The following is a 26,495-nucleotide window of genomic DNA, read 5'->3' on the forward strand; positions in this document are numbered from 1 at the left end:
TCAGTGAACAAGACTAAACATAGATGGCCAATGCAACTTCAACGTACGCAACTGAAAAGCCAACCAACCATGCAGATTTGTCACAGCATGTGGCAACCGGATGCTTTGGATTCCAACTCCCATCAGCCCTAGCCATAAAGGGAGTGGAGGGCACCCGGATGGGGAGGGCCACCCTATGTAGAATATTAGATCAAAGAGTCTCCATACCAACCAGCTGTATTCTGATTCACAAAATCCCCTCCGATTTTTCTGGCTTCCACTCCAAACATAGTCGCCTTGATTTTGATATGCTTGCCTTGATTTGCCAGGAAGGGATTTTAAGTTCATCAGGTTAAGTCCTCAATTGGGAGATAGACTTCTACTTACTAAAAATGCATGGATGAATTGGCACATACTGTTATGGACTATTACAGTGGTTCTCCTGGGAGTGGGGAGTGGGGAAGCTATGGCGCTGTTGTATTCCCTCAGCCCTAGCCAGCATTTCCAATGGCTGGGGATAACAAGAGTTGTAATTTCAGCAACAGCTGGCAGGGCACGGGCTCCCTATCAGTCTTGATCCTGGGATCAGATTCCCCTTCTTTGGGCAATGAACTAGAAAAGGCATGTCCAACAGGTAGATCGTGATCTATCGGTAGATCACTGGACATTTGTGGTAGATCATTGGTTTCCCCCAAAGCAGCCCCCAAAAGGGGGTAGATCACTGCCAGTCTTTAACTCCATGAGTAGATCGCAGTCTCTTGGAAGTTGGCCACCCCTGAACTAAAGGACTGGATCCAAAGGCAAACAGCATCCCAGTCTAGTCATACAAGCAAGTACACAAGAAGAGCTTGTAGTTCCTGTGCCCCTCCTACCTAAAAATGTGAAATTGCCATTCCCTGACTCAGAAGCCTCCTTCACAGAAGCCCTAGGACAATTCTGCTCAACTGGAGTAAAAAATATATATGCCAGAGTGGACTGTTCCTTATGAGTCACCTTTCAGGAAAGGTGGAGATTACCGTTGAGATAGTTCTTCTGCTCCTATATAAGGCTCAGCCAAAGGCTACCTGATGCTGAAGCAGCATTACAGTTTTGTTTTCCTATAGTGCAGCCTGAGCCCTACTTGGATGTCAGGGTTGCATCATAACACCATCCCTGCCTCAAGGGTCAGTGTCCTCAAGTGAGAGGTCAGCCCCCATAATGAAGGGGACAGTGGTAGACGTTTGTTTCTTCTATTGATCAGCTGTTTCCCAACTTTCTTCCATCATGGAACTCAGGGCAGTATGCAGAGGTTTCCCAGGGGGCTTCCCATCCAGGTGGTTGCTTGGCAGACAGCTTCCAAGGTGGTGGTGATTTTATTTCATTTAGGAATGAATTGCTTCCTGCGAAGGGGAATGAATGTAGCTCAGTGGTAGAGCACCTAATCTGCCTTGCATACAAAGGTCCCTTGTTCAATCCCCAGCATCTCCAAGTGGGGCTGGGAATCATAGAATCGTAAAGTTGTGGAGTTGGAAGGGACCACAAAGATCATCTAGTACAACCCCCTGCAATGCAGGAACCCACAACCTTGAGATTAAGAGTCTCATGCTCTACTGACTGAGCTATGTCCCTTGCCTGAAATCCAGGAGATCTGCTTCCAAACAGTGAGGTAAACAGACCAGTGGTCTGACTTAGTATAAGGCAGCTTCCTATGTTCCTATATTTGATTATTCTCCCTTTTGAAAGCTTGTGTAGTGGTTAGAGTGTTGCACTAGGACTTGGGAGACCATGGTTCAATTCCCCACTCAGCCATGAAACTCATTGGGTGAGCTTTGGCCAGTCACTCTCTCTCATAATGCTAGAACTCATGAATATCCAATAAAAGTTGGGAAATTCAGGACAGATGAAAGAGCACTTCTTCATGCAGCACATAGTTAAACTATGGAGCTTCCTTCCACAGGAGACAGTGATGGACAAATTCATGGAGGAGAAGGCTGTCAGCAGCTACTAGCCGTGGCAGAGGCATCTGACTGCCAGTTGTTGGGAAATGATGAGGGTCCTGCTTGAAGGTGTCCCAGAAGCATCTGCCACAGTGAGAGCAGCATACTGGACTAGATGAGCCATTGGCCTGATAACTGAATTCTCTTCTTATGCTCTTACGTTATGTTCTTCTAGAGTGCTATGATGTATCAAAGGATCTCTCCAATAGGGCAGGGTGGTTGTTTTTTAAGTGTCAGTCAATTTTACATCTGATTGCCTTGCTGGATGCTGAGCTGCCAAGTGTAGGGGAAAGTTTCACATGTGAACAAATTGAGTGTTTGTTTTAAAGCACCACTCTTTCTCTGCTTGTAGCCGAGACTTCCTTCCTGGCCTGGCGTCGCTTAAAAAAATCTGCCCGGCTTTTAAACAGTTTGCTGAACAGCTCCAGCCTAGCAGGCAGAACAGGCTAGGGTTCATTGTCCTAACATGTTATCATAACAGCAGCTGCGGGGGGTGGGGGGTGGACCATGCCTGTCCGTTCCTAGCTGGACGCTCTGCAAAACTCTCATTGCATAAACAAGGCTAAAGAGGGTTAAGATCAACATCGCCTTCAAGAGAAAAAAGTGCAACCTGGAAAAGATCTTTGCACATCCCAATCCTGATTGCATTGCCTACTATTTCTTGCAATTGCATGTTTCATATGCCATTTAGTTTGGCTGTGAGACCATGTGATCAGAGTCTGCCAGAGCAATTCTACCACAAGAAACCAAATTGACAAGATCCATCCATCCCTAATTTCCATCCCTAAAGGATCTCGGTTGCTAAGGCAAGACACTTGTCTCTTCTGGAGACCGTGAAGATCAGGGTAAATGGGCTGGTGGCGTAGGAAGTTTCTCGGATTCAGCCATTGGTCATCCAGGATGGAAGCATCCTGTCCAAATACCCTGATAGCTTCAGTGAATGGTGGTTTTCACCTAGAATGCTTTGCTTTCCCTAAAGAGAGGGGATTACTATAAGCAAGTGCATGTAAAGAAATCCCTGGAAAGCTCACCAGCTTTATCAAAGCTGGGTGGATTAAAGCTACACATTCTCTCTTCCCCACCCCCTGGCCTCCCCCCCCCCACACTCTTATTTCCCAGACTGCCCCCCCCCCGGTGCCTGTAATTTCCTTTCTCTATCTTGCTTTCCCTGCACCCCTCTAATATCAGAGAGAGTATTATCTGTTGTGGTCTTTTAATCTACAATCCCTCCAATCCCTCGAGAAGGCAATTGGCAGGAGGGGTAATGTGAAAGAGAGGGAGCAACAGAAGCGCCAGAGGATCCCAACTAGGCAGCTGCTGCTGCGTTTTTCTTTTGTCAATACTGTGATGAGCCGATGCTGTTTTAAATAAGATATTTTGGACCTTATCCAGAGAAGCATTAGTTGGGCTAAGGACTAGCATCCCAATACAAGTCTGTGTAGGACAATGATGTGGCTACAGGGTTATTTATTTTATATATTAGTTTATATCCCACCTTTCCTCCAAATAACTCCTTCACCTGTCCTTACAAAACAGCCCTGTGAGGTAGCTTAGGCTGAGATACAGTGATACAGTGCACAAGGTTACCCAGGGAGCTTCATGGCTGAGTGGGGATTCAAGCCCTGGTCATGGCCCAACGCTTACACCGCACTGGCTATCCAGTGTTACCTACCAAGTACATGAAAAGACAGGAAAATAAAATGGTCAGGGAGAACAGTGGAACAGACCCTTCTGCCCAGAGCAATACTGCAGGATGGAGTAAGATGCCTCAAACTGGTCGGTGGTTAATTTAGCTCAGTACTGTCTGCAGTACTGACCAACAGCTGCTCTCCAAGCTTTCAAGTAGGTGGATTTTCCCAGGTTTACCTGGAGATGCCAGGGATTGAACCTGGGACCTTCTGTATGCAAGGCAGATGCTCTGCCACTGAGCTATGGCCGTTCCCCACCCACATCCTATGTGAAGCGGTCCTGGTGCTGGTAATTATTAATCTGCCCTGGATCTCTAGGAGAGCACAAGGATGCATCTCAACAAAGAAGTGAGTTTGAAGTCAACACTGGTCCTTTCCAGTTATACAACATCTTGGGCCTTTTCACATCTAGAAATGGTAGGCGCTGTTTCTCTAGGGGATATTTTGTTTGTTCTGAAAGAGGGGTGGGGAAAACACTTCTCAGAATAGAAAAGGCCGTGGGAGAGAGTGCACGTGCCAACAGCTCCTCTTAGAGGCTGGGAAGTGGGGAAAACTTATGTCCTTTGGTTAATAGAGAAAGGACCTCTCCTGACCTTTGCTCTGCTGCCATCCTCCTCCTCCTCCAAGGCGCTGCAAAAAAAAAAAAAATGAGTGAAGGCAGCATCCAAAAAGTCAGTTTCTGCAGTTTCTCTGTCTCCCTCTGATCACATGTAGTTGAGACCTCTCTCAGGACCATTAGAGCAGGGGTGAGGAAGCAGTGACCCTCCAGATGTTGCTCGACTATAGCTCCCATCATTCTTGGCCCTTGGCCATGCTGGCCGGGACTCATGGGAGTTGGGAGTCCAACAACATCTGGGGGACCACAGGTTCCCCATTCCTGTGGGAGAGAGAAACCAAGGTTGTCTTCCAAAATGAAGAGAGTGGAAGCTGTAAAAATGGTGAATTCTGTGTTAGAAATGGTTATGGAATGGGTTGAAAATAAAAACACCGATATCACAAGAACCTGAGAACATCAGAAGAGCCTGCTGGATCAGGCCAATGAGCACAAGAGCACTCTCTACTCTGGCGGTTTCCAGCAACTGGTATTCAAAACATGGTCACCTCCAACTGTGGGCACAGAGCATAGTCATCATGGCTAGTAGCCCTCAATAGCCCTCACACCCATGAATTTGTCTGATCCTCTTTTAAAGCCATCCAGGTTGGTGGCCATCACTGTGGCCTGTGGGAGTGAGTTCCATAGTTTTAACTATGCATTGCATTAAAAAGTCATTCCTTTTGGATGTCCACAAGTTCTAATGTTATGATAAAAAAAATTCTTTATACATTTTCTCCATGCCATGCCTAATTTTATAAACTTCTAGCATGTCAACTCTTACCTTTTCTCTAAACTCAAAAGTCCCATGATGCCACTATGACAACTTGATAATCATACAAATCTGTGGTGTGACCTCACTTGGCATACTGTCTAAAGTTCCAGCTGCTGCATCACACAAAATATACTGTAGAGCTGGAAAGGTTTCAGAAAGGGGCAAGCAAAATGATCAAATGGATGGAACAAACACCCACCCACCCCACGAGGAAAGGGACTTTTTAGAGGGTGAGGGGACATGATAGAGGTGTATTAAAAAACTATGCACATGGTGGAGAAATATTAGAACTTAGGAGCCACCCAATGAAGCTGAATGGTAGAAGATTCAGGACAGATAGAAAAAGGACATCACACAGCCTATTGAATCTGCTTCCACAAGAGGCAGTGATGGCCACCAGCCTGGGTAGTTTTAAAAGAGGATTAGACAAATTCGTGAAGGAGAGGGCTATCCATAGCTACTGTCAATGGTTATGTTATACCTCCACTGTTGGAGGCAGTCAGTATGCCTCTGAACAGAAGTTGCTGGGGATTGCAGGTAGAGAATATTGCCCAGTGAGGTGGGGCAGCTGGGGCTCCGTTGCTTTTCCAGCTTCCCAACACTGTGGGTCACTGCCTCTTACTGAGAGGAGGAGGGCTGAGGCACTGGGACCTCAGCGTGGTGCACTGTGTAGCAGCAGAACCAGCCTGATGCTCCTTCTGTCATGCAGTAGGCTGACCTTCCTGTGCTCCAACCCTCCCCTTCTGGTAAGTGGCAGTGACCCACCATATTGGGAAGTCAGGAGAGCAAGCGAGCCCTTGCCACGCTGCCTCACCAGCCACCAATGAAGGAAGGTGCTCTTTTGCTTGCGTCCTGTTTGCTAGTTTCCCACAGGCATCTGCTTGGCCACAGTGGGGACATGATGCTAGGCTAGATGGACCTTTGGTCTGACCCATCAGGACTCTTATGCTCTTAAGACACCCACATGTTAAGTCCTCCTCTAATCCCCAATTATGGAGAATTGCATTTAATGGCATGACATCACCCTGCAAGGAGTCTCCCTGCTAGCCAGAGAGAAGGGACAGGGAAGCCCGCAGTACGATGGCATCACATTGTGCCTGGAGAAAGGAACCATCTGGCCCCAAACACATTTGCTGTTAATATCTTGGTGAAATAAACAACCTAATTGCTTAGCTGAGAAGAGAGGTTTGCCTCGTTCCCAGCAATCGGAAGCTCCCATTGGTAACAAGTGACCTCAGTTTCTTGGGGTCAAGCAAGCACCTCCCTTGAGTCGTAACATAAATCATGGATGGTTTGGAAATTGTCAGGAGAGAGACCAGCTGCTTGACCTGGAAGAGGCACCCGATAAAGCTGAAATCTGCAAGGATCAAGATAAAGGAAGTCTTTCTCACACTGCCTCTGACTGACACTAGGAGAGAGAGATGTACTGTACAGAATTAATTTGGTCCTGGACAAACCCCCTACTAATGGAGGCACCAACAGAATAATCAGCAATGTCTGCAAGGTGGAAAGGAAAGGAAGGATGGTTCAGCTGAGCCACACTAGCAGCAAAATGACATTGGGAAGCCTATGCCACGCCAAACATGGAAAACTGGATACAAGACCTCCTGCAACTAGCAGCTCATAAGGAAATTCTGCTCCATAAAGGACATAAAAAGTCAAGCTTCCATGGGATTTGGAACATGTTTTTTGAACTCTTCACTGAGTAATGCCCACAACCAGGAGACAGAACATATTAGTTGAATACTACCCTTAAGTTGCAAGAGAAAATGGCTTGTTGCTTTCAGTCTTTCTTCTCACTCCCCCCTCAATTTAGTGTGGTTTTAAATATGTATGGGTAGTTCCAGATATCTGGAGTTTTAGCTCAAGTGCCAGCCATTAATTTTCCAGGATTTTATGAATTCAGGGGCAGGGAGTGGATTGTCCCCAGTGCAGAAGGACCTATGTTATTTTTGTTGTTGTTTTTCTCAGCAATTTTCAAGTGGTATGTGGAAAGAAAAGTTTAGGAACCACTGGTCTGCGCTGACAGGCAGTGACACTCTAGGATTTCAGGCAGCGACTCTCTTCAGCCCTACAGGGATTGAACCTGTGACCTTCTGATGCTCTGCCACTAAGCTGTGGACCTCTCCCTTTGCCTTTCAAGCAAGCAGCTTGAACAAGAGCCCAATCTGGCCGCCCTGAAATCTGCAGCCAATGTCTGACTATATATATGCATTATTCCTCCCTGGGCTATAAGTCAGTTCTCCAGCTCTGATTTCCATCCGGCCTTTTGCTGTTCTCTGCTTTCCTTTGTTTCTCCCCCTCCTTTGAGTTTTCCCAGCAGCAATGGCAGCAAATAAAAGAATTTTTTGACGTGTATGAAATATTAATAACTGATGCTCGGAGCAGTCTTTGCCTTGTGTTGCGCTGCACCTTTCTCCTCTCGGGAGCTGGACGCACTTGGCAAGGCAACTTCAAGGATGCCGAAGCAAAGGGGCTCATAATGGGTGGTGTTTGGAGTGCAGCTGCTGTTCCCTGGGAGCATCAAATACGTACGACCAATAGTGGCCAGGGCTCGTGGGGTCTGGGAGCCCAACAGCAAGTGAAGCAAAAGCCAATGAGAGGCAGAGGCAACTCATTCTGGTTAGCTCCCCTATAAGGAAAGGCTGCAGCATTTTGGACTTGTCATTTTAGAGAAAAGGCAAGTAAGAGGTGACATGGAAGAAGTGATACATGGCATAGAGACAACGGATAGAGAATGGTTTCTTTTCTCTTTCTTTCATTAACCTAGAACTCAGTGAAGCCAAATTGTGGAAGATTCAGGACAGACAAAAAGAAGGACATTTTTTTACACAGCACATAGCTGAACTATGCTAGAGGCAGGGATGGCCACCAACTTGATAGGCTTTAAAAGAGGATATTGGACAAATTCATGGAGGAGAAGGCCATCAATGGCTATTAGCCACAATGGCTATGCTCTGCTTCCACAGTTAGAGGCACTAATGCTTCTGAATACCAGTTGCTGGAAGCCACAGGAGGGGAGAGGGCTCTTGAGGCTTAGGTCCTGCATCTGGTTGGCCACTGTGAGAACAGGATGCTGGACTAGTTGGGCTGCTGGCCTGATCCAACAGGCTCTAATGTGCTCTTCTTGTCCCCATCATCCTCCCTGCTGAGTTCTACAAGGGTGAAGCTGAGACTAGGAGGCAGAAGGCAGTTCCACCCCCTGGATTGGTTGCAAACAGGAAGGCAGGCAGATGGGGGCTGGTTAAGGGCAGACAATGGTTGGTGGAGCAGTGCCCCATTTGCCCTAATACACAACTTTCCACTGATTACTACCAAAGCCATACATGTGAACGAGGATGTGAGCTTAGCTGGTAAAACCAAGCTTGCTGGACTAGAAGGAGGAACCACTTGCCTCCAGGATAGGGATGTCTGCATTTAAAGGGGAAATCTACCAAGTCCACACTTTCTGAAACAATATGCAAACTGAATCACATCCAGCCTTTGAAATTCACACACCTCCGAATTTTGCAATGCAGCTTGCCAGGCCAAGTAATGTGTACCCCCCCCCAAAAAAAAAAGTGTGGAAAAATGCATATATTTGTGAAAATAACATACAAGAACTGTGTTCTACTAGGAGAAACTGTTTGTCAAAATGTGCATGTTAGTCAAAACTGCATACAAAAATATGTTTATTAGGAGAAATTTCATAAATCGCTGGGGAAATATGGAGAGCTGAATTTAAGATTAGGAAAATTAGAAACCTGGAAGACCAAAACTGACAGATGTGTCCATCTTTCCTCCAGGACCAGCCTTACTATGCAGCTGTTATGCAGGGCTGCAGATCTCCAACTTTCAGTTTCCATGTTTCTGTATATTTAAGGGTGCAGTTTTGATGTTTTTGAGCACGTCATTTTGACTTCTGGCTTTAAATAGCCATGGCTTCCCCAAAAGGATCCTGAGAACTGTAATTTGTTAAGTTCTCTGAGGGTTATTAAGACGCAACCCACCACATTTCCCTCACAAAGTTACAGTTCCCTGGGAAAAGGGATTGATTGTTAAACCACTCTGGAAATTGCAGCTCTGAGAGGTGAACAGGGGGTCTCTTCACAACTCTCAGCATCCTTAACAAACTGCGGCTCCCAGGAATCTTTCAGGGGCTGCTTAAAGTGGTATGGTACTCTTTAAATGTATAGTGTATATGGGACCACACACACACACACACATACCGTATTTTTCGCCCTATAGGATGCACTTTTCCCCCTCCAAAAATGAAGGGGAAATGTGTGTGCGTCCTATGGGGTGGATGCAGGCTTTCGCTGAAGCCTGGAGAGCGAGAGGGGTCAGTGCGCACCGACCCCTCTCACTCTCCAGGCTTCAGGAAGCTATCCACAAGCCTTGGGAGCCCGGCACAACTTCCCGCCGGGCTCCCAAGGCTTGCGGACAGCAGCCTGTTCTGGGGGCTGGGGTCGGGGGAAGCTTGGGCTTCCCTTGCCCCAGCCCCGTGCCGGGGGGGGGGGATTTTTTTCTTTATTTCCCCCTCCCCAAAAAAATAGGTGCGCCCTATGGGCCGGTGTGCCCTATAGGGCAAAAAATACGGTAAGTAAAGAAGATGGTGTAAAGTGGTTAGCGTATTGGACTAGGACATTGCCTCTCAGTCTAATGTACCTCACAAGGTTGATTAAATGAGGAGGGGGAGAACCATGTACACCACCCTGAGCTCCTTGGAGAAAAACAGGGATTTTAATGCAATAAATACATACCCTCGTTCAATACGAATATTTCCATAGACTATGTCTCTGTGTGTTTAAATATATATGATGAGAAAGGCCTTTTCTGGCTGTAATCTTGACTTCTTAACATATATCCTTCATCTAAGCATAATCTTGTCTCAGTGTCAGAGCAAAAGCACTAATAACAAGGGGGGCAGAATGGAGCTGGCAGCAAAATAGGAGATATATAGGATATCTATCTATCTAACTATCTATCTATCTATCTATCTATCTATCTATCTATCTAATCTATCATCTATATATCATCTCCCTGGGAATGCAGCCCATTTATTAACATCTACATGGAGACCTGACTCAATAGTCAATCTTTATCATATGACGCACACACAAATCAACATGCCTTGGTCCGTATCCTTGAGAAGTGGCAACAACAGAGGTTGCATTTCAAAAAGCTGGGAGTGAATTTTTGAGTGGGCTGGGTTATAAGTATTTCATGAGCTGCCAGGTCACTTCTCTGGTGCACTATTAATAATTCACTCTTGCAATGCTCTATTTAGCATCTAAAATTATCCCTTCCTTTCGACAGTGCAGAACTAACAAAGCCCCGGGCCGCCTCTCCTGGCATTTCTCTGTTTTCCGCAGCCGCCTCCTTTTCATTTCCAGCCTCCTCAGCTACTGTTTGGCTTAGAAAAAGCCAGGCTCGGGAGGGAGCAGAAGAGTCCCTGCAGCGAAACGACATGCCTGGTGGAAGGATGCTTTAACAATCAACAGAGCCTGTCCTTCCCTGATTCAGAGGATGGCAGGAGGAGGAGCACAATTCATCTGGGAGCAATTGAAAAACGGGGGACAAAATGGAGCCCATTGGCTGATAGTGCTTGATAGGCGAGAGTAGCCAATGGATATGAAGGGGGGTTGCTTTAATTACCTCGTTCATCACTCATTCATAGGAAGCTGTCAGACCATTGGGTCTATCTAACTTGATCTTGTCAATACTGACTGGCAGTGGTTCTCTTTAGGGTGAGTCAGATGATAAGTCTCTCCCAATCCTACCTGAAGATGCCAGGGATTGAAACTGGGATGCTCTGCCATTGAGCTACAGCTCTTCCCCTAAAACCAAAGCAAGATTCCAATCCTCATATGTCTGAATTAAGGACAGGTTTAATTATAAATACAGGAAGTCAGATCCTGGGGTTCATCAAGCTCAATCCTGTCCACAAAGACTAGCAACAGCTGTCTGGGATTTCGGAAATGAAACATTCCCAACTCTACCTGGCGACACTGGAGACTGAACCTGGGCTCTTCTGAATGCAAAACAGATGCTCCGCCACTGAGCTATGACTCCTTCTCTGGAGAATCTGGCCTGGCTGATTTCCTCTTCCTTTCTCTCTCTCTTTCTCTTTCTCCTTCCCTCCTTTTGATGGGGAATCAGGCAGGTCTGCCATCAGACGAGTGAAGTCCACTTCACTTCTTCCTTGCAAGCATCTCTGGGTATGTTTGCAATGAGAAAAGTCTACTCTCTAACCAAGATTCCACAGTCAAACGCTGCACACCCTGCATATTAAAAGGATTTCAGTGGGTAATTGGGCCCTGTTATCCCAATAATCTGGAAGCCCCCCCCCAAAAAAAAACCAGACTCTTCCTGCCATGCAATAAATGCACAGGGAATTGTCCCTGGTTAAGGGACAAACAAGTAAAATGGATCCTGTGGCACTTGAGGAGGTCAATTCCTAAACCTTCCAAGAGAAATCTCTGTAGCTGGAGCTCAGCAGCGTCTGGAGACAAAGGCTCACCCCTGCTCAGCTCCTATCAGTGACAAATCCATGCCATAGACAATGGTTTCTGGACTAATCCTTTTATAGCTGCACAAACAAGACTCCAAAGCCAGCCTGCCTTGCCATATTGAACAATGACGCTGTTCTAAAAGGCTCCTCTTGCCAGGAAGGCAAGAGAGGCCGCAGAAGTTTGGGAACTGGCTTCCTCTGGCACGCCCCCCCCCATCAGTATGCTGCACAGGGCCATTTTACTTGTCAGTTTGGGTGCTGGGATGTGGGCGGCGGATGAGGAGGGTTGTTAGTAGCTTTGGTTTTCGCTGAGGCGGAAGCGTTCCCGTAAAAGAGCAGGGAAGCATTCTGGCCGCTGCTGCATTAATGGACATTAATATGAGGGATCAGGCCTAAAGGGTTTCCTGTCACAGGGAGGAGGGTGTGCATTGCACAGATTAATGGCACTCAAACTTTTCACAGTTTGGCTCCAGCCAACTCCTTGCAGATCCTTCTGCAGTGTCGCGGCAGTCTGCATGGCCAAGAAACAAGGCTGATTGCAGGTGATCATTCCTGTAGCTTCTCCCTTTCATCACTGCTGGGGAAATAGTCCTCACCCACCAATGCTCCCTTATGGTATATTCTATCACCACCTGCTAGCAATACCTTCTGCATTCTGCAAAGCCCCTCTCAGGGCTTGACCAAGACATTTTGGCCTGGGAAGTAATGCAGTTGAGGAGGAGAAGGTTGCCAGGTCACTCCAGAATATGAACTGTTGAGATCTGCCATGTCTGTTGCAAGGCAGAATATGGAAAGCTCACAAGTAATTAAAGGAATGGTGGTATAAAAATTAAGAGGGACATAAATGGTAGGAGCTGAGTAGCAGAACTTGGCAGTTGCAGCATCTAAGTTCATAAACACGTTAAGAGGCTTTTTCTAATAACAAGGAATCCACAGTGCAAGAGTTATGGGTTTTGGTAGATCCGGTTCGTGGAATCAGGAGTACTTCCAGGCTCCCCCTTCCCTAGTAGGTTTATCTGGATGGGTGACTCTGTCCATTTTGGTTCCTCTCTGTTTCTTATTTTTTTCAGTCTTAAATTCAGTTCTCCACATTTCTGCGTCAGTTTGCAATTAAAAAATCATCAGCAACTCTCTCCTAATATATCCGTTGCAATTTTGTGTAATATGCATTTTTCACAAAGCAGTTTTCCTCAATATAATACGTTTTTGTTCTTTTCATTTATATGCATGCTTTACCCCATTATGTACACCTTACTTGGAGAGAGAGAACTGCATTGCAAAATTCAAGGACGTGCAAATTTCAAAGGAGGGATATGTTTCCATTCATGTATTGTTTCACAAAGCAGAGGATGGGTGGCCATCTGTCATGTATGCTTTAGCTGAATTTCCTGCACTACAGCGGGTTGGACTAGATGACCCCCAAAGTCCCTTCCACCTCTGCAAGTCTATGATTCCATAATTCTGTGTGAACTAAATCAAATTTCTCTCCCATCTCCTTTAATCAGAAGTGGGTAAGCACTGTGAATTTCTATTCAAAATGTCCTGGAGTGCCAGTAGAGCATCACTCTGTGGCACTAGGAATATCTTAAATAGCAGTTTGCAGCTGTCTGCCACCCAACAATTGGGGTGGTGGCAGTGCCAATCAGGCTGGCCAAGTCACTGGGGCTCCAGGCAGCTGCACAGAGTCACTTTCAGTCAAGATGCAACGATCACCTATTCCATGATCAGCTGGCTGCCTGTGAGCCAGGGATGGGAAACAACCTTGGGCCCAGGTGCCAGATGCATCCTTCCAAGCCTACCTGGCCCTTGGGACCCTCCCCAGACCACCCCATCCCCAGCTGGTCCTACTTTCCACCTTCCTCAAGTGTTTTTGCCTGGCTGCAATGAGTCCTCGAACCCTGATCAAGTTTCTTGCTCGCCTGGATGGGGTCTAGCCTGCTTTAGAAAAGCAAAATTTACATGCATTGCTCTGCCCTCTTTTACCTTTGACTCCACCTACCCCTGGCATGTGGCCCCCAGAGGGTGCCTAGAAAGAAATGTGGCCCTCCAGGTGAAAATGGTTCCCAATGTCTGCTATATCCATGGGAAATGACTGCCAAGGGCACCAGGTAACTGCAAAGTATTATGCCTGAATTCGGTCTAGCAGCCAGGCTGGGTTTCCTGATGAGGCAGCAGTCACCAAAACAAGACTGTAGGAAGCCGTTCAAGCATTGCTTTTGCCAGATAGGGTTTAACCCCCCGGAAAGCAGATCCCCCCCCTTCAGTCTTCAGGATCTCAGCCTCCCCTTTTTTCACAATAACTCTCCTCGCTTCCCAGCAAAGAGGCACAATAGCTGAATCGCCTGGGCTCCTGGCCTGGCTGGGCTCATTTGCATCTCAATATTCAGCCTGTTCTTTCCCCGCTCACCAATTTCACAGCAAGCCTGTTGTTTTAGCTGCGCTGGGAACAGCGTCTGTCCATCCGGTGCTCAGGAAGGCGTTCTGCCTTGGGTGAGCCTTTGCAGCAGCACTGAACCAGGAGGGAGTTGTGGTCCGTCAGATTCAAGACCTCACAGTGGTGGGTGAGAGAAGGGTAGCACATCATGGTCCCCATGTCATAAGGATGTATGGCATGCCCTTTAACATTCCTCAGATGACAATAGGGACATTTCTCACGCCCCACAACTGACCCTCCTTAACTCCCCATTTTTGTGGGTCCCCCGGCAGAATATTTGTTACCAGAAGAAGGGTGAGTGCCACCACCACTTCACTAATGGGACACAGCACACACGTCCTCCACCATCCTGAGAAAACCCCTTTATCCCAATTTTATTTTATTCTTAGGTAGATTTACAAAAAGAAAAACACACCAATAAATAAAATTTAGAAAGGGGCAATATTAGACACAGATACGCAAAGTATCTTTTTTCACATCACGACTCCTTGCACTCTGCTCCGCTCCCCCTTTCTTCCCAACCAAGGTAGCTGTGCTCTCTGCCTGCACCTCAGAGCCAGTGCGTGACATAGGGCTAGGCCTCGGCAGCAGCATCTTCTCCTCCTCCTTGCCCACTCTCCAGCAGCCACCATGAGCTCCCCAAGGGAGGATGCCAGTAGCGGCCATGGAGAGGCAACAGGATGTTTCCTTGCCACCACCATCGCTCAGGACAAGCACTGGTTCATCCACCTCCCTGGCAGAGGAAATGGAGACATTCCAGGATCAAATCAGAAGCCGGGATGGCTTTCATAGTTCCGGGACTGTCCCTGGAAAATCAGGACACTTGGAGGATATGGTATGGGGGACATAAAGGCCAAGATGCAGCATGTGAAAAGACTCCAGGAAGTTGTTGCTGCTTTTTAAAGTGAATGTGTTATAGGGCTTTTTTTGAGGAGCATTTAGAACCACCCTTTTGGTGGCCTGGTGAGAGCGGAGAGGCCAGAAGGGTCACATTTGGCCCTGGGCCGGAGGTTCCCAACCCCTGTTTCATACATCAAGTGCCCATGTGCCATGATATATTTGTTGGGATACTGCCAGGGAGACAAAGTCCATCATGGCCCCAAGCCGTCTGCCGGACGATCCATCGATCTCCCGTAGGCACACAGTATCAGCAATTAGTGACATGAGTTTCTAGAAAATATCTTGCCACATTCCAGAGCTCATGCACACTCTATCAGCAGATAATGCACAGCAAAATTCGCACTCAGGAGAGCATTATTTACAAGTTTTATTCAGCATTGATCAGAACAAAGAAAGACATGACTGCCTGCGTCAGTGTCTCTGACACAGAGAGAAAACGAAAACAAAGACACAACAGAAACATCCTGTGAAAACAGGAAATACGCAGACTCTGTGACTCACAGCCTGCTCCCTTTTAAGGTGGAACGGAAATATCCTAACAATATTCTGTATTTGAAAGGCTGTCCAGTCCAAGCTGGCGGACTTTAAAGATAAGAGGGGAGGGGTTCAGGTGCCTTGAACTTGCCCATGGCAGACTAAGCAGGTGCACAGGTCACCTGGTCATATTTGCCACTTCACTGCATAGGCAGATTTAAGGGAGTGCGACCAGTTCACTTGCACTGGATGCTGAGCCAAGAGGGTCCTGCAGGGGGCACTGCAACAATGACAAACAACAGAAGATGAGTGGCAGGGGACACCGAATTTTGGTGTCACATAGGGTGACATTGAAATTTTAAAGCCCAAATCCCATCACTGTTCCCTGCTGTATCACTGGGTTGTATAAAAATGCTGGTCCTACTCAGAATAGACCTACTGAAACTAACAGGCATGCCTATCCCAGGAGTCATTAATTTCAAATGTTATTTTAGACAGCAAAGGAGGATGGACTGTTGACAATTGCCCAATTGGCAGGGTGAAAGCTTGCAATCCTAAGCAACCTTACTGTGAATTTAAGTAGCACTGAATCCAATGGAACATATTTCCAAGTAGGGATGGGGGATAAATTTAATTCAGTTCACATTTAAAGGCAAACCTACTTGATTTGAACTTTCCAAAACAATAGGCAAACTGAAACATAGCCATTCTTCAAGATTCACGCTTCCCAGGATTTTGTAATGCAGTTCCCCAGCTGAGTAATCTGTGCAAAAATTCATATACTCTGGGAAAGTGCATAAATGCATGTATTAGTGAAAATAACTTGCAAAATGTATTATATTAGGGGAAAGTGTTTTGCAAAAATGTGCAGATTCGAATAAATCTGCTCTAAGATGCTGATAAAATCACAAACTGATGTGGCAGTATGGAGGACTGAACTTAAAATTGGGGGAGAAACAGAGAGAAGCCATAACGGACTGATTTGAACATCCTTATTTGTAAGTGTCTGTGGTTAGGATGAGGTTAGTGTGCCACCGCCAACCAGCAGGGGGCACTTGGTCCTTTTCTAATTCATCAGTACAAAAAGATGTGCCATGACTAAGCCATGAATGGATTAACCACAATGCTAACTAAGCTCTAGAGCTGACCTCCCAGACAAACTGAAGCCCCTGCTGGGGCATCAGTGTATGGGCTGGCCTGGATAATATTTTCCCCAGTCTGGCCCACATGCTCCATGCAGAGAGCTCACATTCATATGCCAATCCGGATGAGCAAAACACAACACCACTTGATCAATTTTCTTACTATAGTCTAATAATCAACCATGTTGTTTTGGCCTAGGCACATTGAATGCTGTGCAAATAAGCCATATTAGAACACTAGTCGTGGGGATGTTGCAGATGGGACAGGTAAGGTGGGAGAGCAAGTGTGCGTCTCTGTAGGAAAGAGCTGTAGCTCAGCGAGCACCTAGTGCGCATGCAAGCTGCGTTGGTATCTCCAAGTAGAGCTGGGACAAACTCCAGTCTAGAACAGGAGAGACTAGAACCACTGCCAGCCAACATAGTAGATGAGGGGTGTGAGGACAATTTTCAGTCTGAAGGTCACATTCCATTGTGGAGAACCTTCTGGGGTCCAAAGGATGGGTGGGGCCAGATGCAAAAAGGAGCAGAGCAATGGAAGAGCCCTGCTGGATCAGGACCATGGCCCACCCAGTCCAACATCTTGTTCTCACAGTGGCTAACCAGATGCCCATGGGAAATCCACAAGCAGGACCTGAGCACAACAGCACTCTCTTCACTAGTGATTCCCATCAACTGGTATTCAGAGGCATTCTGTCTCTGACAGAGGGAGGAAAAACAGCCTCCTTATCCTCAGTGAATTTCTCTAACTCTCTTTTGTCTGTCCTGAATCTTCCAACATTCAGTTTCATTGGATGTCCACAAGTACTAGTGTTATGAGAGAGGGAGAAAAATTACCCGATGACAACTTGACATTTTTTGCACTTTTATTATTCAGGGAATTGGCTGTGTTTACTTCCAAGGGATGTTGCATCCACATTTTGATTACTCCTACTCAACGAATAATATCCTTAAAATAATCATGCAATAATATCCTTACGCTGTAGAATGTTGTTGCTGTGCAAAGGTAATGATTACCTTTTTAAGGTCAAATAACACTTTCAATTTCCTGCTCAATACCTTCCTTTGCCCTCTACCTTGCCTGAATGTAATACTTAACCAGCCTTGAAAGATGTTAAGGTTTTGCAGGGTATGGACCTATCCAGATTGATGTTTTATTGCAGGGGTATTCTGCAACATGTTCTTGTAACCCCAATAGTGCATAAATGATGGGTTTATTCTGCTTTACAGTGGTACCTCGGGTTACAGGTGCTACAGGTTACAGACACTTCAGGTTACAGACTCAGCTAACCCAGAAATAGTACCTCAGGTTAAGAACTTTGCTTCAGGATGAGAACAGAAATCACGGGCGGCGGCATGGCGGCAGTGTGAGGCCCCATTAGCTAAAGTGGTGATTCAGGTTAAGAACAGTTTCAGGTTAAGAATGGACCTCCGGAACGAATTAAGTTCTTAACCCGAGGTACCACTGTAGTTTGTTCTGTGATGCTTCCCTAATGCTATACCATATTATTGCTATCCAGAAGCCTGTGGGACAAAAATAAACCAGATTTGTGGTATAAAAAGTTACTGGATTTCCAGTTATGGCATATGCACTGATCAGAACTGAAGCCCCCAAACTTTTGCAGATGCAAGCAGTATTGAAAGCGGGATTATCTATGACCATCCCAATAACATTATGGAAACATAACAAATACAGAATTAAAAAGATTTCTGAGGAGCCTGTTTCACTGACATTTTTAAGATCTGCTTGCGCTGCTTGGCAGTCTTGCTGTGTGTGGTTTTTTTAACGGTTTCTGTTGTCTAATTTGTTGTTCATGCTGCATTTGGTTTTTTATTAGGTTTGGATTGTATTTTACTCTTTTCACAGAAAGCCAGCACAAGGAGTCTGATTATGGGGAAGCATATACATGTTGTAAACAAATAACCAACAACACTTAATAGAATTAAGGGATAAATTGTTATCAAAGCCTTTCTAACCTCAGCTTATGATATCTCTGATGTTCCATGGAGCTGTGCAATGCGAAACAAGGATCCCCTCTATTGTGTCTGTTGAGCCCTTGGATGAGCTGCAATAAAGGACAATCCTTTTTACATGAAGGATGGCTTTTGAAATAAGGGACATCTGGCAACCCAACTGGGGAATCTCCCCTGCTGTAATAATCATCTCTTGTCCAGGCGGTGTTGTTGCAAACCGTAAATGAGGGTCTCTGCTCATCTTGAGAGTCCAGGGCTGCATGTAATCTATTCCCACCTCCTTTTGATTCTACCTTTTAAAATAAACCAAACAGTTCTTTCAGTTTTTTGATGTGCAATAAGTATAAGATAAAAGCAAATAATAAAAATAACAAGCCATCAGCGTTATTTATTTAGGAGAGTGATTCACCTAATGCTTTGAAATATAATTGATTGACCAGCTGGGGCACTGCTTGGAATGAATTCCAGAGGGGTAGCAGTGGCAGTCTGCTGCAATTAAAAGGCCGGGGGGGGGGGGAAGCTTGATTTGTCAAATATTATGCACAGTTACTGGGAAGTAAGCTCAGTGGAGCGTCTCCCTGAAAATTAGCCCCATTGATCAGTGGGACTTGCACCTAAGTCAACATGCATAGAGTTGATCTGCACTGGCAGGCTGCTGCAATCCTATGAATAAACCCTACTGCACATAAATAGAATAATGTAGTTTACTTTGGAGCACCGGAAGTTGGGTGGGACCTTAAAGAATTCACACAGCTGCACTGTCTTTACACGTTTCCTCAGAAGTAAGCCCCACTGGATTCAATGGGGCTTTCTCCCAGGCAGGCAACCAGGCAGGACGGATCGCCACCACAGTGTGTCATAAGCTTTTGTGCACCCCGTCGGCTGCCTAGTAAATATAATAATAATAAATGAGGAAATGCTTCATTACTGATGACGAGAGCTCTGCACTTCCAAGAAACCAATGCCGCAATGGATCTCGTTAGTCTTTTAAAGTGCCCAATCTTATTTCTATTCCCTATAAAACACGGTTCGCCCTCGCATATAAACTCTCACTCACTCTCTGTCTCTGTCAGAGTATAGCCAAATCCCAAGCCAGGCAGAGTAGGAAGCTGAGCCGCGCGTCCTTTCCCTCACGCGCCGGCACCACAACTCCCAGTGCGCTTTGCGCTAACTCGGCCGCTGCCGTCAGTGAACGGAGCAGGCGCGTTGCGTGCCGGGACGTGTAGTCGTTTATGGGGTTTTTCCCCTCCTCGCGTTAAAGGTCTCGAAGGCAAAGTGAGAGGAGGCTTTTTCGGATGCCTCCTCATGATAGGCCGCGCCAACTTGACGGGGCGGGAAGAAGGAAGCCTATATAATAGGGAAGAAGGCGGACTGACGTACGGGAGAGCCTATGGTGTGCCGGCAGTGTCGCTAGGCGGGCGGACCGTGAGGGGGAGGCCTGTGGCGCTTGTCTTCTTGTCCCGAGCTTGAAAGGAGGTGGAAACAGCAGTGGCGGCGACGGTGGCGACGTTCGTCGTTGGAGACGCAACCTGAGGCGAGTCCCTTCAGCGGCGGGACAACCGAAGGAAGAAGGTGAGTGTCCGGAGCGGCGAAGGCGGCCGTCCTGGGCCTCCTTCGCTCGCTTCCTCCCGCCTCAGAATTTTACCTCAGAAGGACGACGACGCCCCTATTTCGAGCGGGGGGTTATGTTTTGTTCCCGCTCCCCGGCATAACCACACCTCGGAGGACTGCCGTGTCCCTCCTGGCGCCCAGCCCCTCCACCGCATTGAACACCCCCCCGCCCGGCTCAGTTTTTTGAGGCCTGCATCCTCCGTAATGGTCTCCAAAAGTGTTTGTTTTCTATAGTGGTTCTCTTCTTCATAACCTCTCTCTCTCACTCACTCACGCACACGTATTCTTTCTTCCTTAAAAAAAACCCCAGCAACAACTTGGCACCCTTGACACGCGTCGAGGGGGATCCACACGTGCACATTCATACTTCTCTGGAAGGGAAGGGCGTGCGCTACCTTCCCATGTGTTGACTTGTTTGTTTCTTTCAGTAGAACCACACACCTCTGAACTTGGCACGCTTGACTGGCGCATGTGCCCCCTTCCTCCTCCTCTGGGAGGGATGGTGGTGCCTTATTTGTGGCTCTGGCGTTATTTATCTTGCCCTTGTATTTAAGAACTAGCCTGGTAGCCATAGGTGGCTGGCAATTGTGTGCTGGGGAGCCCTACTCAAGTGAGCAGAGTTGGTGGAGAAGAGATGGGAAAGCACCCAGCGTAGAAACTAAGAGGAGTGTTATAGGAAGTAAGTCCCCTTCTCCTTCCCCAGGTCTGTGTCCCTCCTTTGCCAACCCTGAGTGGGCAAGAAAAACAAAATAGTAGGCTAGTAATTTTTACAAGGCTGCTTTATCTTTACTTCTCCTGCATGCAGAATGTTTATGGCTTGATTTGATTTGCAGGGGTTGCTGAAAGTGCAAACGGTCACTTGTGAGGAAGCCATGAAATGCTTCTTTTCTTTCTTCCTCCCCAAACTGAGCCCAGTGGATTGTGCATAAGCGCTAAATCTGTTTATCTTTACTGCAAGAGTCTTCTGCCTTAAAAAAAAAAGAGTTGACGTACGCTAGATAATGGGAGGAGAGAGGGAAAGTTCTGTCTTGTGGTTACAGAAGCTGGGTTGGCTGCCTCAGAGGTGCAAGTCATTGCTTGATGTTAACAGCTGTCAAGCAGTGGAAATGGGTGTGTGAATGCTCTTGGAGAGAGAAAGATACAGGAACCCCAGAAAAGTGGTGTGGGGTAGTATAATGGCCAATGCTGTGATTCTTAAACCCACTGGGAGTAAGCCCCATTGAATTCAGTAGAACTGAGTAGCCAGTTAGAATTGTACTGTAAGAGGCTGAGCCATGAGTTAAGTCCTTGGTTTGAATCCTGCCTCTGTCATAAACTTGCTAAGTGGCCTTTGATCAGCATGGCACTGTTTTGCCTCCTAGCTTCCCCTACTCCACCTGCATTATGGAGGTTTATAACACTTAACATACCTTTGGGGATTGTTGTAAGGATTAAAACTATATAAAGTACATGAAGCACTTTGCATGCTTGAAAGCACTATTCAGATATTAAATATTTTTATTAAGTCCCCTATTCCCCACACTTGTTTCTGTTGCTTGTGTTGACCCTTTGGTGAGGCACCGTTTAATCTAGTTTCTGTAATTACCATCCTTTAGACCCTTATCTGGATGTTTTTCTTGTTATTTTTCACTGGGCCACTAGATTAGTACTACCCGTACCAGCACAGAACAGAATTCTCAGCTTGCCCATAAATATACATAAGATATTGCAGGAAGGGGGAAACCTGTTCTTTAGGCACCCTTTTCCTGATCAATAACAGGGCTTCAAAGAATAGTATGCTGCCACAATCTCCTCTTCCATCAGCTCTTAGTTCCACATCCTTTACTACCCCACACTTCCTCTTGTAGACTCAGATATGTCTTCTGTTCTGTAGTCTGGTGTCCTGGACTTCAGCTTTGGTGCGGCACTCCTTTCTTTGCACACTTTCCAATCTCTGTGGGTTTGTGCTTTTTTCTATACCTTGGTGTGTGTGCCTTCCTCCTTCCCCATTTTTTTGGACCCCTCCCTTGCATGATACATACAAGTTCACACCCTTGTTAATTTAATGTTAAACTACCTCCCATTTCTCCAGTGTCTGACATGGAATATAATCTTACAATTTGCAAGCCTATACAGAAACTCTCAGAACAATTAACAAGTTTACCATGTTACAAAAACAGGTCACTAGAGTGTATTGGTGTAATCTGATTAATACAGACTGTTTACCCCTTTATAATCCACTTCTTTGGGAAGCATCTTGCTCTAACTTAAGTGGGTACTATGAATGGATTACAAAGGAAGAAAGAGTATTATGTTTCCAAGAGACAGGAGTTGGGAAATTGACAATGGAATGAAAATATGGATATTACAAGAGTGTCTTACGAATTCTAACTGCCCATCAATGATCTGGGGAGTTAAATCTAACAGACCTGATTTCTTTCTTAATATGTGTAATCTTGTCAGGATTCTTGAGATGTCAGCGTATGGACTAGAAAAGACACTGAAAAAAGTGTAGGAAGCTTAAGATCAGCTGTGTGTTTCTGTGTATACAAATTACAGTTAGATATTGAAGAGGAACTCAATCTATTTTTCCTGGCTCAATCTCTTGCTTTACCAGTGAGTGGCTATACTTGTACTCCAATCTCCCCCAGCTTTAGTAACGTTCAGATGTTTTAAACACCATTTCCCTTCAACTCCAGCCGATGTGGGCAGTAGTCAGGAATGATGGGAGTTGTAATCCAACAACATCTAGAGGTCACCAGGTTAGAGAAGCCTGCTATACCCAGTAGGTTTCAATGCACAGTATATATCAGAGGCAACCCCTTTCATGCTATGTGAATCCATCGCCAATAAGGTGTTTTGTACAGGTGCTGGCCACCTCCTCACCCCTCAAATTGGGTGTGTTTGAGGAGAAATAGTACGGCCATTGCACTTATGTTGGTGTTTGGCAGCTCAGAAATTTTTGAACTGTGTATTTTCTGCCTGATAGTTCAGGAGTATGAAATGGAAACAAAGTAAGTAGGCCATCTTTCCCCACCCCACCTTCCCTTTCAGGACCCAGCACATTTTGACAGAAGATTATTCACAAAAGATGGAGAGCCTGCTGTGAGAAGAATCATTCATCTCTGCTTTGTGCCTGCCTGTGGAAGGACAGAATTACACTAATTCTCCCAAGATTGCCTCTGAAAGTTTGGTATCGTGTGCATCTTTCAGTCTGGCTGTGTGTTTAGTATGCGGATTCTACCTCTTCACTAATGAGAGGGAGAATGGGAACCCAGGGCAGCCCTGTGAAGAGCTATGATTATCTGCTCAAGTTCTTGTTGGTTGGTGACAGTGATGTCGGCAAAGGAGAAATCCTGGAGAGCCTTCAAGATGGAGCATCTGAATCGCCTTACGCATACAGTAATGGTAAGCAATCTTAATAAAAGCACTCTAGCCAATATCTTGCATTAATTGGGGTGTATTCCTCATTTGTAGGATGTAGTATTGTCTTGTTGTTTATGCAGTTTGGTCTCCATAACCTGAAAAATAACACTGCATAAAATAGCTAGAATAATAATTTTAAAAAACCTAACTAGCCTAGATCTTTCATGTTATTTGCTTTGCTGGATCTTGGTGTGGTGTTGTATTTTAGGGTATGTGTGTTGGAAAAGTTCAAATCAGCAGTGTCACATTAATGTGAAGGTTGTGACTTGGTTTCTGAAATCGCCTTGCAAATCTATCTCCCAGTGTTGTGCTGTGGGAAATGATTCGATTACTGTTTCGGTGTACTTTGAAGTGTTGACTTAGAATTGCAAATCCTGCAGGGTTAAAAAGGTGGCTCAGAAGCACACAGCACTTTGTGTTGTTCAGACTTCACGTGGTGGGAAAGAGAATCAAACCGTACTCTGTAGGACAATGGTTGGAGATCCAGTTTAAAACCTGATTACATTTTAAAGTGTGTGCCATGGAACAAGTTAGTTAGCTCAAAATTCATACCATTTCTGACTTGAGCAGGAGGAGTACATATCTAAATCTGACTCTCTTGCATAACGTCTTAAGAATTTTTAAAGCCTCACAAGCCATTAACAGTTAACTTAAGAGACAAGATGTAGCATTCCTGTATATTCTTCTGCTTCTTTGGATGGTAGTTAACATGTAACTCTGCCTGGCAGTGACTGTGTCCTGTAGTGATTTTTCAGTCTGTCAGAGCTCTAGCCATCTTAAACTCTGAATGACTGCCTGGGGAGCTTGACAGCAGAAAGGAAGCATCCGCACCAGCTCTACTCCCAGGGCTTCAGCACTTGGCACATGACACCTACAATGAAAGCAACTGTATGTGAAGCTGAAAGTATACAGTGTGGAAGCAGACCTGCTTAAATGGGGCTGCCCCCAAGGAGTAGGGATGTCTCATGTTTTAGTAAAATGGGTTTACAGAAAGCTGACTATTCTGTGCTTTCTGCTCTTGCTACCTCCTAGAATCTCTTCTTCATTGCCCCTCCCCCAATGTGTTCCACTTGCCAAGCTCACTTCTAATATTGTGAGCTTAGCTGAAGAGAAAAATATCTGAAAAGGACAGGTCAGAAAATTGGGGAAGTAGGCATCAGGAGTAGTTGACACCTCTCATGCATGTACCTGCTTTGCTGGGGGAGGATTATCCAATACTAGAGGTGACTAGGACAGACCTAGGTTTTAACTAGCCAACTTACTGTCATCACATGTTTTAATCTGGTGACGGTTTGACTTCCAGCTGTTCAGAGTCCTTGCTGGCCACAAAAATGTACTGTTCCAGTGGCTGCTTTAGCTCTGTAGGTAGAAGTGGTTGCATGAGAAGAGGCACGACTATGTAGAGCTGTGTTCAGGAGTCAGCTGGGGAATGAACAAAATACTTGATGCCACTGACAAACAACTTATTTAGGGAGCGCAAATGACATGTTATTTCTCAAATATAGATCACATCTAAGTAAAAACCTCTAGTGACGCTTCAGAATAGCATTTTATGTAGATCTTACAAAATCAGAATCAACTAAAAAAACAAACTAATTACAGCAGTCTAGGCAAGAACTTTTGTCCACAGACAGTTTTTCCGTGTCGTGTGGCCAAGCCAGTAAAGCGAGATGAGTGCCGCAACCCCAGAGTCGTCCATGACTGGACTTTACAGTCAGGGGTCCCTTTACCTTTTCCTTAGGCAAGAACTTAAAGATCTGAAATGGAACAGCAGCAGTCTTAACATTCTGGAAGGTCAAAAGCCTTTCAGAACAAAATCATTTATGCAGGCTTCCAAAATAAAAGGTGTCAGTACAACCTTTATACTTGCTCCTTTCTTATCCTCTGTTGAAACTGAAACACATTTTGGCTCTGGTATCAACCCCGAAGCTGTCTGCAGATAAACGCCGGCTCCCTTGGCCTATAGAGCGAGATGAGCGTGCAACCCCAGAGTCGTCCGCAACTGGACCTAATGGTCAGGGGTACCTTTACCTTTATCAGGATACTTAAGTTCTTTCAGATGTGATAACCACCAACTTAGAAGGCTTTTTAAAAGGATTAGACAAATTAATGGAGGATAATGCTAGTCATGATGGCTATATGCTACTTCCAGAATCAGAGGTTCCCTAGCTCTTACCAGCCACTGGGAAAAGCAGCAGGAGAAGGCTTTTTGTCCTTGTGTCTTACTCATGAGTTTTTGATAGGCATGTGCTCAATTACTGTGGGAAACGGGATTCTGCACTGGACAGGGCTTTAGTTTGATCCAGCAGGGCTCTTCTTATGTTCATAGCTGCTATTTACTTTGCAGTTAGCCTTTATCTGTGGTCATTGCTGCTAGGTTTTTGAACTGGCAGCAGTAATGCTGCACCCGAAGTACAAAAATTAAACATACCAAGGCTCTTGTCCAAAACCTAGAAATATCTGAACACATTCTATTTAAACAGATGTTCTGTCGTGCTGTCCATTCCTCGCCTTTAATGCAATTTTATTTACAACATTAAACCACCCAGACCCGAACCAATTCTAGAGGCCGTTGCTTAAGAATCAGCTGAGGCCTGCTACATGAAATTGCTCATCATAATGTTGATACCATCAGTTTTGTAAAAGCCATTGCTCTTTTGCAAGTATTGCTGTAATTTGGAGAAGAAATATTGCAACACTTGACTTGCATCACTTGGCACTAGAGCATCTACATTAGTTTTGACATTTCATGAAGGCCTAGAAAGTTGCAGAGGAATACAAAACTTGATCCCTCCGACCTCCACCTTCTCCTCCTCCTCTCCCTCTCCCTCCCTCCCAGCAGTGTGCAAGTATTACCTCCTATTTGGATCAGATGTCTAAAGGGCATAGACTAAATGGTTCATATGTAAATCTTATTCCATTAACATCCAGCTCCTCTTAATGAAGGTCTTCCAGTTGATGTCTGCAAAACTATTCTAGTGAACCATTGCAAATGTGTCTTTCAATTGCAAGTACCAGTAGTTGGGTTGTGAGGAGGAGCAACATGATGTATCGT

General features: G+C 45.7%; 2 protein-coding genes across 2 annotated transcripts in view; one reads left to right on the top strand and one right to left on the bottom strand.

The window, feature by feature from the left end:
- Positions 1 to 26,495, bottom strand: part of ABCA3 (ATP binding cassette subfamily A member 3) — a 272,379-nt gene that overhangs the window by 51,298 nt on the left and 194,586 nt on the right. The gene's annotated exons all lie outside the window — the stretch shown is intronic.
- Positions 19,580 to 26,495, top strand: part of RAB40C (RAB40C, member RAS oncogene family) — a 43,916-nt gene continuing 37,000 nt past the window's right edge. Inside the window, exons 1-2 of the mRNA XM_082199228.1 lie at positions 19,580 to 19,996; positions 23,069 to 23,422. Coding sequence (XP_082055354.1) covers positions 23,269 to 23,422 — 154 coding nt within the window. The 5' untranslated portion in view covers positions 19,580 to 19,996; positions 23,069 to 23,268. The remainder of the gene's footprint in view (positions 19,997 to 23,068; positions 23,423 to 26,495) is intronic.

The sequence above is a fragment of the Podarcis vaucheri genome (assembly GCF_965113315.1).
Source record: "Podarcis vaucheri genome assembly, chromosome: 14".
Lineage (NCBI taxonomy): Eukaryota > Metazoa > Chordata > Lepidosauria > Squamata > Lacertidae > Podarcis > Podarcis vaucheri.